Source organism: Tasmannia lanceolata, unplaced genomic scaffold (assembly GCF_043159265.1).
Source record: "Tasmannia lanceolata isolate RefF3 unplaced genomic scaffold, GAP_Taslan_0.1 ptg000003l, whole genome shotgun sequence".
In the NCBI taxonomy this organism is placed as follows: Eukaryota; Viridiplantae; Streptophyta; class Magnoliopsida; order Canellales; family Winteraceae; genus Tasmannia; species Tasmannia lanceolata.
Window position 1 is genome coordinate 19684804 of NW_027518680.1, and position 13358 is coordinate 19698161.

A 13358-nucleotide genomic window follows, 5' to 3' on the forward strand; every position below is an offset into this window, starting at 1 on the left:
TTGGGCCCGTAAATATACGTCATGGAGGGAAGGCATAGAACCGAAACCAAAGATCTACTGTCGGAGATGCAGGATCTCAGGCCCAATGTCTGGAGGAAGTGAACGACGCGAAGCTGATCCCGCTGTTGTGCGGCAGTAGCCAAATCAGTTGTGAAGGGCATGAAGACATCCAATTGTTGACAGTGCGAGACAAACTGACTATAGTATGTGGAAAGAGGAGTGTCCCCACGTCGGAGATGCATCCACTGTGAATATGTGGCACAAATGCGAGCAAGGTTGCCAACTCCAGAATAAAGAATAGCTGTATGATCCCAAATCTGTTTGGAGGTCGGATGGTGTATCATGGTGCCTGCAATCTGAGTGGTCATGCTTTGCTATAAGAGAGTGCGAATATGAGCATCATCTTGTTCCCACTTCCTATGAGTGGGATCAGTGGTAGCGGGAGGATCATGACGGATGAGATAGACCCTACCCCTAGCAATGAGGTACGTCTCTAGAGCCAAGGTTTTAAATGTCGGTTTAGGCCACAACAGAAACCAAAATATTTCGGTTTCGGTGGAAATTTCGGCCGAAACCATGTAAAAATTTGACAAAACTTTCGGTTTCCTTAAAATTCCACCGAAAAGTACAAAATTTCGGTAGAAATTTTGTAAATAAGGGTGAAGAACGAAATTTCGATTAAAATTTCTGATTTCGGTGAAATTTCGGGGAAATCATGTAAAAATCCGATTCAATGTAAAGTTTAAAAGAGGACAAATTCAAAAGAGGATTCCTTCATTAAAATATTTTTCTAATTTTTTTCAACTTGGGATAGGATGCAAAGTTTAAGTATGGGGGCATTCTTGTTCTTCTATTTTGAGTAATTTATCAAAGAAAAAGGATTAGAATTTTTTTGGCTTTATTCTATAGTGAGATTTGGAAAGAAAAGTTTATTTTTAGAATTTTGTGTGTATATTAATAGGAAACACACACGAGACAAAACTCGTCCACTAGGGTAACCTAGGGGTTTAAAGGCTTGTTGCACATGGTAAGTGCAATCGTGATTCCTACGAAAGTGAGTTAGGATTTTGTTTTTGTTTGTACTTTTATTTTTGTATATTTTCTTTTTGTTTGCTTGAGGACAAGCAAAGTTTAAGTATGGGGAAATCTGATGAGCACATTTATGTGTGAATTGTAGGTAGGAAAAGCATGCATTTTTGTTATTTAAAGCGATACTACTAAGGTACTTTATCATTCGCCTTGTCAGACTTCAGTTGATTTTATTTTGTTATTCTTGTTTCTGATGGTCTTCTTTTTTATGTTCATCTATGATGGAACGGACTACAACCCGAGGTAATGGCCTTAATGGTAAGAAGCATGCCAAAATTTCTCGTCAACACCCGTTATACCTAATATTGTAACCCTTGCTTCTGAAAGAATTCTGTATAGTACTCATATTCATTTCTTCCACATTTTTTTTAGATGTCTCTGGATTCTAAAGGGTTTGCTTTACCTGTAGGGTATAACGTCTATGGTTGGAAAGGGACAATCACTGGAAGGAATGGCTTACAAGGTCTCTGTTTCCTTTCCCATTGATTATCCAATCGAGCCTCCAAATGTGAAATTCAAGACATTGTGCTTCCATCCCAATGTAGATCTCTATGGCAGTGTTTGCTGGGACATTCTTCAGGTAAATGCCCATTCCTATTTCGAATCATGCCTAAAGAAATACGGTACGTACCCTCCTTTCTATTTTTAGTCCTCATATTTTTATTTCTATTTTTAACGCATTGAGGACAATGCATAATTCAAGTATGGGGGGTAGCTTTTAGAAACTTTCCTTCTCTAGTCTTTTCTACAATTTAAAGTTAGAAAGTTTATTTTCCTTTTGTTTTTGGTATTTCTCTCAAATTAGAAAGGACTTGGTATTCTTAGAAAGAAAGTTGTTTTCCTATTTTAAGAAAGAAAGTGGATATTTTAATTTTGGAATTTGAAAAATTAGAAAGAATACTTTCCTTTCTTAGTTTTGTTTTCTTTTGGAATCTTTCTTTTAAAAGGATTTGAATAAGAAATAGAAACTTGCTTTTTATATGGTATGGATAAAAAGGAAAGAAAGGTTGAAACAAAAGAAAGAAAGAATGATTTTTAGAAAGTTTGCTTCTTGATTATAGTTTTGATTTGTAGCCTTTTTGACTTGAGTTATTGAGTCTGAAGGGTTTTTACGCCTAGTTCCTTAAAGCCAACTGGCTTGAGAGCAACTGACTGAAAACTCCATACATGGGTCAATTAGAAAGCTTAATAAATCAAAGCATTGCACGTAATCAAAGGTAAAGTTTGAACTCATATGCATCAATGTCTATGACATATGCAAATCAAAGATTAGTCGGACACTGTTTAGTAGCCTGGGTGTCTGGTGCATGCCCTGCATGTCATTCACGCGAAAAGCAGTAGAGGATTACAAAAACTGAGTTCTATTCTTAGAAAGTAATGGAAAAGTGTAAAGGATGGTGGACCATATAAGATTGCAATTTTTCTATTAAATTTCAAAATCAAATTTCTTTTATGGTATGATTACATTAGAGGCAAGTTTAAGGGAGCAAAGTAGGACAAATTCAAAAGAGGATTCCTTCATTAAAATATTTTTCTAATTTTTTTCAGCTTGGGATAGGATGCAAAGTTTAAGTATGGGGGTATTCTTGTTCTTCTATTTTGAGTAATTTATCAAAGAAAAAGGATTAGAATTTTTTTGGCTTTATTCTATAGTGAGATTTGGGAAGAAAAGTTTATTTTTAGAATTTTGTGTGTATATTCACAGCAAACACACACGAGACAAAACTCGTCCACTAGGGTAACCTAGGGGTTTAAAGGCTTGTTGGACATGGTAAGTGCAATCGTGATTGCTACGAAAGTGAGTTAGGATTTTGTTTTTGTTTGTACTTTTATTTTTGTATATTTTCTTTTTGTTTGCTTGAGGACAAGCAAAGTTTCAGTATGGGGAAATCTAATGAGCACATTTATGTGTGAATTGTAGGTAGGAAAAGCATGCATTTTTGTTTTTTAAAGCGGTACTACTAAGGTACTTTATCATTCGCCTTGTCAGACTTCAGTTGATTTTATTTTGTTATTCTTGTTTCTGATGGTCTTCTTTTTTATGTTCATCTATGATGGAACGGACTACAACCCGAGGTAATGGCCTTAATGGTAAGAAGCATGCCAAAATTTCTCGTCAACACCCGTTATACCTAATATTGTAACCCTTGCTTCTGAAAGAATTCTGTATAGTACTCATATTCATTTCTTCCACATTTTTTTTAGATGTCTCTGGATTCTAAAGGGTTTGCTTTACCTGTAGGGTATAACGTCTATGGTTGGAAAGGGACAATCACTGGAAGGAATGGCTTACAAGGTCTCTGTTTCCTTTCCATTGATTATCCAATCGAGCCTCCAAAGGTGAAATTCAAGACTTTGTGCTTCCATCCTATTGTAGATCTCTATGGCAGTGTTTGCTGGGACATTCTTCAGGTAAATGCCCATTCCTATTTCAGTTCTTGTTGACTTGTTTTTTTTAAAAAATCTATGCCTGTATACTCCCCCTTTTCCTCTTTCATATCCCAATTTGAATAAAAACTTGTATTTGATCTTAAAACATTGTTTATGCTTTGGCCATTTACAAAACAACACATATTTTATCTTTACTTTCTTTTTATACCAATCAAAGTCGGAAGGAGAAACTCCATATTTTGTTTTTGGAATTGCAGGATAAATGGACAATATACAAGACTAAATCGTCCGGCCCTTCTTTTATTTATTTTCTTCCTTAAGTTTTACTTTATTGTTTATGGTTTGTGATCCAGTCATCATGATGCTAAATTTTTTATTTATGAGTATTGGCCTCAGCTATTTGAGGGCACCCTTGTAGGATGACAGTAGGTCTGCCAGTCTCTGTTTGTCTTGTATGTAAGCTTGACAATGATACAAGAGCATCTTCTACCACTCCTGTTTAGATTATTATAGGTTGTAGGAAATTAAAGTTGTTGTTACGTTCCATTGGAGATGAAGACGATGGAGATAGAGATAGAGATAGAGAAGAGAAAAACGAGTGAATGAGGTGAGTCTCACCCCACGCACTGTTTTTATTGATATATGTGTGTGTATGTGTATACATGGGAAAAGACAGAACTGACCCTATAAAGAGGGTGAGGGGGGGGGGGGTGCGCCCATACACAGCCTTATTCAACAGTTATGGATTTTGATAATGGTTTTTCGAACTCGTGCAATTTTTTTCTTCGTAACTACTTAATAAGGCCTTTTCTTATGCTTGTGGTACATGTAAATTGTGGTCATTTGAATTTATGGCATTTTAGTTTTATGTAACTTTTTGATGCCTATGTTTAATCTATATTGAATCATTATTGGTTCTATTATAATTCAGGGTTTCATAGTTATTGCATGCTTATTTTACCTTTCAGTGAGAATTGAAGAATTATAAGAAAATTTCTGTTAAAAAAGCCGTGTTATCAACACTTTTGGATGAGAACCATACTCATGTTTTACCCATATTGGGTACTGGTATCTGTGTCATGCATGTTCATTATAAGAAGCTCTATTTCCTTGTTAGAGTTAAGAAAAGAAAATGTTTGAGATGGTAGACATAAAAATGCGTTTATTTAGTAGTTGATAAAACAATATTTTATTCTGCAATGGATTTGCTTTTAGAGTTCTAGCATGTAAAACCATCAATTGTTTTCAGCATTTTTCATGAAGGAAATGCTCAAGATTGGTGAATAGTAATAGTTAATGTCAATTATGAGAAGTCTCACTGTTGTTGGTATGAAATTGGTTCATACTTGTTAATTATTGACATCTCTGGTATAAAAAAATTATAGTATTTAATATATAGGCTTGTTGAGTATTGTCTCCTTCGTCCTATACATTAGTATTAAATTGGTTCTTACTTACTAATAGTTGATGTTTCTATTATATGAAAAATTATACTCATATATGTGTTTGTTGAGTATTGACTCTTTCGTCCTACATTCGTTTTGTTGTCATAACTTCTCTCTCTAAATTTCAAATTACTCTTGTCATTGAAATTCAGTACTAGTTATATCTGTGTCAGGCCGCTCTTCCGATGATATCCATTGGATGGGCATCTGCTTTTGCTCCTCCTCCTCGTTGGCATTGGCAGTAATTGCTGGTAGTGAAATTGTGACACTTGCAACTTAGACGTGACAATTCATTGCTTCAGAGAAAAACAATTAGGCTGCACACTTTTTAAAGCTTTCAGAAGCCCCCTGACACACCTAACAAGTCATCATCTGTTCCTAATGACAGGTATCTTAAGTTATTCATTGTTTAACAATATGTTTTCAGATTAGTTCACACAATTTTGCATTCGATTTTAATTTTCTGTTGAAGGCTTCAGGGTGTGCTGCTTACTTCACTTATGCAGGTTTTCTGGAAGTTGGATTTTTTGGAAAGTTCTGTGAGAATGAGAAGATGTTTGAGAAGGAACTACGAACGATCTGACTATTTGGCCGCTGCTGCTAATTCTGGAGATCATCTACTGCAACTTAAACATCACTTGTCATACAAATGACCCTGAGGGTTTTTGAACTGCTTCTATTCTGATGGCAGAAACAATCTCAAGGGACGAAGGGAATGAAGAAGATAATTAGACAAAACCTGATAATTATGAGGGTGAAACACATGATACGGAACAGTCAGGAAAATCAGCTAGTGCCGAGTGAACCTTTGCCTGGCCCAATAGATTTTACAGAATCTGAAGGTGCAAATGACAGGAATTTTGTTCAAAATGCATCAGCATAATGCCAAGTGAATTTGATGAAAGAATTTTTCTTTAACTTTCCTCATTGATGGTCTGGCCATTGAGGATTATACGAGCAATCTTTCAAGTAAGTGCACTACTTAAAGTTTTTTCTAATGGGAAATTCTTCTATTATTCGTGCATTGAATACTTTGTGCTTCATCTGTTTCTCTCAGCTTTAGTGTTTTAAGGGTACTTCGGCTCAAAATTCTTTGCAGTTGTGACATCAATAGCTATCATATATAAGGTGATGGGGAACTAAGAAAATTTCAAATTTTAAAAGTTCTAACATACTTCCATGTATTCGTTTTGTTGAGAAACAGTCTGAGCCAAATAAGCTCAGAAGTAGTGATAGTGGTCCACTATACTATAGTCCCACACTAGATTGCAAAACCATATTATTTGTTAATCCATCCTATTCTAAAAGCCTAAATCGTGTAATTTCATCAACCATCTTCCTTTGTAATTCCTACTGTATCCTACAACGTCTAACTCTCACTGCCCTAGATTTCCAAGTTCAATCATAAAAATCATCTCATGCGTCCGCTGTGTATGCTCATTTTCGTCTTTTCATCCATTGAACTACCCCCCACGAAGACACAACACGGATTGCTCGGTTCTCCTCCAGCATCACACCTGTCGATCGAACCGCCTAAATTATCCGTGAAGAAGCACACTTGTTGCTCATTTTCAGTCAAGCACCCCCCACCTGTTGATCGAAATTGAACCCTCCATCCATTGTCAAAATGGTTTTCCCCTGGAGCAGAGGCAAGCTTACGCCAAACGAGAGAGAGAGAGAGAGAGAGAGAGAGAGAGAGAGAGAGAGAGACGATTTTCTTTTGCATCTGTTCCTCTGTTTCTCACATAGAGACCTTGATTAGGGGTTTGTTCTTCGTCTCTTCTCAGATAATTTTCCTTTAAATTATTAAAATTGTGTTCTGAAATCTCAGGGTTTTTTAGTTTCTTGTTGCCAGGTAGAGAAATTTTTCTGGGGTTTTGGGTGTCTTGAAGGTTTTCTGAACTTTTTCTCTTGTTTTTTCAAGGATGGTAGTTTTTTGTATGATTTGAGATGGGGACTTGAGGAGATGGATGGTAGAGAGTCTTCATTAGCTCCTATTACTCAAAGCAGGTTGGGCTTCTTAGATCATTTTTTTTCCTACTCGTTTTGACACTTCACAAACTTTTTTGTTCCAGTGGTGCAGGTCGGTGTTCATCCCTCTCAAATCAATTAAACCCCATTGCTAATTTCTTGTGCCAGACAACATAAAACCCTTCATATTTATACAGGATTTTTTTTCCTTATGTAGTTAGGGACTTAGGGTTTCTGTTTGGATATCTATGTTTTATCCTTTGATTTGTTTCTTTAACATTTTTGGTTGGTTTTGGATACAGTGGTTGAGCCATACATTGACACTCTCTGTGTTCATCAGCTGGGGAGAAGGCCAATGAGTGCTTGGTTCTGGATAACAAGGCCCTCTATGATATAATTTACATGTTTGTACGCCCTGTCATCATATAATTTCTCCTGCTTCAGAACTCTCAAGCTGATAGCTGTAAGTGTGCCACATATGCTTCAAATACTTACATAAATATCATTTTAATGGGCCTTGTTTAGAGTATTATATGGATTTTTATGAATTTTTTCTTTGGTCTTCGATATTTCTATGAGTGTTTTTTTTCTTAGTTTATAAAAATGGGTTACTTTTATTTATAGTCACTGTAACTACACTGTTTATTAAGTAATGATTTAAACGATTTTTGTTATCTTTCAGTAAGATGGATTTTTTTATTCATGTTTCTAACAAAGTGAGATGATGTTGTATTATATGTTTAAATTGCACTTGTTGGGAAAGCTCATGTTGGGATTATGGCAGCTATCACTTTTGGCTTGAGTGGAAGCTCCTGTTGGGAAAATAAGACAAGGAGTACCATCTATAGTATAAGACAACTTTTTTTTTTTTTTTGCTGGAACTGAAAAGCAAGTTGGAAAACCAGCATGAAGAAGTATCCTCAAAATTTATTTTGCTTGGTTATTGCTCCAGTGCATTACATGGGGTTGTTTATTTCTTACTAGGGTATTTTATGTAGACTTGGATGTTGGTAATCTGTATTTCTGGCTGTCTGGAAAACCCATTAATTTTGAAATTGCCATTGTTTAATTTTTCATATGATGTGCTTATTAGAAGTAAAATGACTGCCATATAATTTTCTCGGATTGTCGTCCATAAAATGCCCTCTTTTCCAAGCCGGTACTCAAATCTAAAAGTGACATTTCCCCATGTATTATGTAGATTCAAGTGGTTTTGTAATCAGAATTTGAAAGGGACGGGCCCTCTACTGGCCTGTTTCTCTGGAACTTGATATCTTTGGACTAAATGAATATGTGGCAGCAGACTGACCAAGCAGTCAGTAGGTCAACACAATGCACATGGTTTATTGGACGATGATGCTAAAAGGTGTATATTAAACAACATAATTTACGTCCCATGACAATTCTTAGATATAAAGTAAAGTATTACATACTTGATTTCTTTATGAGTTAAGTGTGCTTCTTTATGAGATTTAAGACTTTTCTTTATGAGGTTTAGGACGACGCCACGTATCAGGCTGGATAATAGAATTGGCAGTGACATCCCTACCCAAAATATGGATTAAATTGCCTCTTGCCCTAATAGAAATGCTGAAACTCGTGTTGATTATATTTACAGTTCTACTTGATCTCTTCTGCTTGCTAAAGCCATGGGTAAAGAAACTTAGCATTTGATATGCTAATCCAAAGTTTATTTTCGGAGGATTTCAAACTTTCACTATAAGCTTCTGTTCTATCTTAAGCTCGAATACTCAGTTGATGACATGAAGATTGGCCTTCGATACACAACTGATCTAAGTTGCTCGTCCTGGACAGTGGAGGAAAAATCACATAAGCTGTTAATGTAATTGGCTGCCCTTCATATGTGTTTTTAGTCTAGGATCACTGAAGTTCGTATTCTCATTTAATGCTTTCTCATTGGACATGTTTCTTTTCTATAATGACAACCTATTTACTGAATTTTCTCTCGGTGATCTGAACCAATTGATCTCTGCAACAATGAGTGGTGTTACTTGCTGCCTGAGGTTCTCTGGTCGGATGAACTCTGACCTCCGAAAGCTTGTAGCAAGCCTGATCCGATTCCTCCGTCTCCACTTCTTCATGGTTGGTTTTGCCCTCTAACCTCAGGGGTGTCTCAGCAGTACCTCCCTCTGTCCCTGAGCTAACCCAGCGAATGTAGGATTCAAAGAACATGATGTATGCGAATGACCCCTGCCATGGCTGCTATTTGATTGCCTCTGCCATGTTCAGAAGCAAGATGAGCACCAAGTAGATGAGCAGATCATGATCAACGTGCAGAACAAGAACTGAAGTTCGTTGAAGGTCAATGGATCCCCAACAATGTGAAGTCAAGTTTATGCGACATCCCCCCTCAGGGGCTGCCCATGGCTGCAACTTTTATTGGAAACTCAATCCAGGAGATGTTACTGACTGACACAGAGTGTCAGACCGGTTTACTGTCATGTTTAGACAGAAATCTTTCTTCTATTGCTACACTGGAGGGGGGATGGATGAGATGGAATTTTTGGAGGCTGAAAGCAACATAAACGATCTGGTGTCGGAATGTCGGCGATATCAGGATGCGAAGAATTCAGCCTCATGAACGATCCGGTGTCAGAATATCAGCGGTGTCAGGATGCAATAGCCGAAGACGAAGGTGATTATGAAGATGAGGCAGAAGAAGGGCTCAAGAGATGTGAGGTCTTTGAAAAAGGGATGAAATTGGTGGTAATGCTAATATGTGAGAATGAAGCTGCTCTATGAATGCTGATGCTTTGATATATCCTCTTATCCCAACTTGAAAGTTTGGATGGTTGTGGGAGGAGATGGGGCTTTAGGTAGGGGTAATGCATTCTGGCTCTTTATAGAGCTTTGTTAGTTCATGCTTGGAGATAGATCAAAGATATCTGAGAAATGTTGATGTTGACTTTGAGAGCCAATATATGCTTACTACAAATAAAACAATAAGAAACTAAAGTGGCATTTAGGAACATGTAGAATTGATGGAGAGAAACACATAGGGGGTCGAATTACGATATTTGGTGGTCGATTTATCACTTCCCTATATATATGGTTACTGGTTAATGGGTACATTGTGCGTAGTCTTTTGTTCTTGGAGAGAGTAAGTTCATTGGTCATATACATCATTGATATCACAATGGATAATTAAGAAACGATGTGAAAAAAATGGTGATGAAGGTCACAAAATTCATTTGTAAAAAAAAGTTCTGTAAAAAGGTTTCTGATTCTTCTACAATGGGTAGTACTTTAGGAATATTGCAAAATTTATAGTCCTTAATAGGAAAAGGTGGATTGCATGATCAATAAGTCAAAGTTGGGTTGGGTCGGATTGAGATTTTTCTAAAATGTGAATTGGAATCAACCCGATCCCAAGGATTTTGTGCGGTGTCCACCCGAAAAATTTCTCGAAAATACATAGGTGATAGGGCATCTCTATGGGGCCAAGGATTTTGTAAGTTGTCCACCAAGGACAAAAGCTTACTGTCTCATGGAACGTTCTAACTTACTAAGGTTCCCTCCATGTAAAGATCCTCATCATTGCCAAGACCATGAAACTGAATAACCAGATATGATGCTCAATTTCAGTTCTACTGCTAATCGCTCGTCCTGTAAACATGTTGCTTCAGATAATATGGTATTCATAAGTGCTCCACTTTTCAAATTTTTATCTTTTTTAGACATACAATTTGCTGGTCTTTTATTGCCTTTTCTCTATTACATAATGCAAAAGAATATTTCAGACCAGTTAGGGCTGGATGCATGCATCAAACTCTTTGAGCAAAGTCCTATGAAAGACTTTACTTCTTCCTAGGTTCACTTTTGAGCTCTAGAAGAACTACAAGTCCCTGTTTGTGGATATTCACCATGGGTTATTTGAGACATCTTGCTTCAAGCTGGTTTGAAATTTGAAAAGCAGGTTGTGCGTGCTTTTTTATTAATTTATGAGAACTAATAATAGTTGCTATGTGCAGGATAAGTGAGTGAACTGACAAGTCAAAGTGAAGCTCAAATTTACTCAAGTTACCCTCCTCAAGTATGTTAGAGAATTTGAGATGTCCAAGGATTGTGATGGTATGTTTACTTATTATTTCTGTCCCCAATCCTTTTTAAGGCTTTTCTAATTATGATGCCTACCATTAAACAAAATTCTTATGTTGCCATTTGTTTGCCTCATAAATCACATTTCACAAAACATACTAATTTTTACCCATTGATTATCTTCACTATAGTGTTTGATGCTTGTATTCTACTTTGAAATTGGAATCTTAGAGGTCTACATATTTGGTTGTTTCTGTAATTTTTTTTTTTTTGCAGTCTTTACACCTGTTGGTTTTATTTTATTCCACTCAACACAATTAAAAGAATATAGGTTTCATTCACCAGCCAATATTCCAAGAGTGCTTTTGCATTTTTTCATTCATCATCCAACACCCTTTAACCACAGTAATGCTTTTGCAATTTTTCTATTCCGAGAATGAGAAGCGAAGCATTGAAGATCGAATCCTCAACATCTCTACACAGAAGAGAAATGGGGTAAGAAACATAGGCAATGAAGTAAAGAGGTACATTGTGGACCCAATGAATGTGGAAAGCCGTATGTACGGCTTGGTGGGAGATCTTTCATAACTTTCGTGATCCGCCGGTCACATAATATTCTATTTCAGGTCCCTTTTTTATTGAAATGGTATTATACTTGTGGTCTATCTGGGTCACACATTTTTTGTACCAAAGTTCGTAATTTTTAGAAGGTATTAGAAAGCCCTAATAATGCTATGGCCTAGAAAGTCTATTCCCTCGGGTGATTAAATGTATTAGTAATGCATGAAAGCTCAAGGACATTGATGTCAAGTTTTTTTAATTCTACTTCGGTTTTGTCTTTGCTAAATGAGCTAATATTGGAAAGGTTTATACTTGGAAAGAAGGGATGGTATTTTCTACATGACACATGATTGCTCGAACTTTTCTTCAGGAAATGTTTGATCTCCGATATGATTTGTCATGAAGACACCATACTTTTTGCAATTAGAAAACTGCTTTTTTTATTGTCACTTTCTTTCGGATCTAAATTCTCAGGATGCTATCATTATAAAAATATGATTGTGGGATATAAGTTGCCTTCTTCTTCATTTAGTTTGATAACCTCTTCGTTTTGATTGGTAGCATTAGATTTGGAGGGCTGTCTTTTGGTGTCTGTGACATAGCATAGCCAATTTATGATTAGAGTTTGATCTTTATGCTCTGTTTTTTGTGTATGCTGTCAATTTTAATAATTGAATCTTTTGCTTTTCGGGTCTGGCAAGATTCGTATGTGGATAATATATGTCAAAAAAACGATGTACAAATGTATGTAAAAAAAATGCTCATTGAGAAGGACGAAGAATGTTTTGGCTTTTGTAAGTGTTGAAATTGATGTCACGCAATAAAGCTGGGAACCGAATTGAAATGGAAGAGAAAGCAGAATGGATGGGCACATTATATTATTGCATTTCGTTGCTGGCTGCCTATAGAAGTTGGTTTTATTGGCTTTTGGCATATTGCTTTGAATGTTTATGTTAGTTTCGGCCAATTGCACTCATCATGTTTCTCATAGTTCTATTTTTTTTTTGAAACACAGCCACAAGAACACTTTTCCACACATCTCCTTTTAGATTAAACGTCGTATTGGATTTTGAGAATCGATTTTGCTTCACAGTAGAACTTTCAGCCACAGAGAGACGCATCGAATTAGACTACCAAATCATTTTTTGTAATCTCATTGTCTTCCATGTGGTGTTCAATAAATTGCCCTATTGTATACTCTTTATTTAAAAAATGATTAATTTATTAGAATATCTATCTGCAATATGGAATGTGAAATAAAATAAATTATCAAAACCCAAAATGAACAGAGAGGAGTGATATAGAAGGAGCCTAAACATGAGAAACACGTTGTAACGACCCAGATTTTTAGAGAACTCTAAACCCGGACCGTTAACAAAAGACAGCAATTTTTTTTTAAACTCACAAGTTTACTAAAGGATCTAACAAGAGGATTTGGCATAATTACAAAAAAAAAAAAAAAACAGAAACAAACTGAGAATAAGACGAGTAGCCGCCAAGGCCACATAGCCAAACCAACCACTCGGCACACTCCTTTTTACGCTTCCCCAGTTTCATTAGCATTTGTCTGGATGTCGTCGATTGTGTCAAAACCTGTGGGGGATTTTTGGTGTTAGTTCAAAGCAAGGTTGCCAGAGCGGGTATCGAAACGAGAATCGAAAGCGGGAATCGAAGGCTCCCAGGGAAGAATCCTACTCAAGGTTGCCAAAGCGGGAATCGAAACGGGAATCGAAAGTGGGAATCAAACGCTCCCAGGGAAGAATCCTGCTTCCTTGGTTCAAAGAACTATGTAGATTCATCCGATATCCTAAACTAATACAAGTAAACAATTCTTGAATTAAA

General features: G+C 36.4%; 1 protein-coding gene and 1 pseudogene across 8 annotated transcripts in view; both read left to right on the forward strand.

The window, feature by feature from the left end:
• Positions 1-13358, forward strand: part of LOC143853485 (golgin candidate 1-like) — a 112754-nt gene that overhangs the window by 21625 nt on the left and 77771 nt on the right. For 3 of the 8 annotated variants that reach the window (XM_077363331.1, XM_077363295.1, XM_077363290.1), the window contains exons 9-16: positions 1178-1347; positions 1499-1669; positions 3332-3501; positions 5099-5313; positions 5432-5894; positions 6850-6935; positions 7199-7359; positions 10889-10988. Coding sequence is in view for 2 of the 8 variants with exons in the window: in XM_077363277.1 (XP_077219392.1) it covers positions 1336-1347; positions 1499-1668; positions 3152-3180; positions 3332-3501; positions 5432-5578 (528 nt within the window). In the remaining 6 variants the exon portion in view is untranslated. Of the gene's footprint in view, positions 1-1177; positions 1348-1498; positions 1670-3010; positions 3045-3151; positions 3181-3331; positions 3502-5098; positions 5314-5431; positions 5895-6849; positions 6936-7198; positions 7360-10888; positions 10989-13358 lie in introns of those variants that run through there. The other 5 variants (XM_077363277.1, XM_077363281.1, XM_077363302.1 and 2 more) reach the window with 5 other exon arrangements.
• LOC143853477 (tubulin beta-1 chain pseudogene) lies at positions 7377-10823 on the forward strand (annotated as a pseudogene).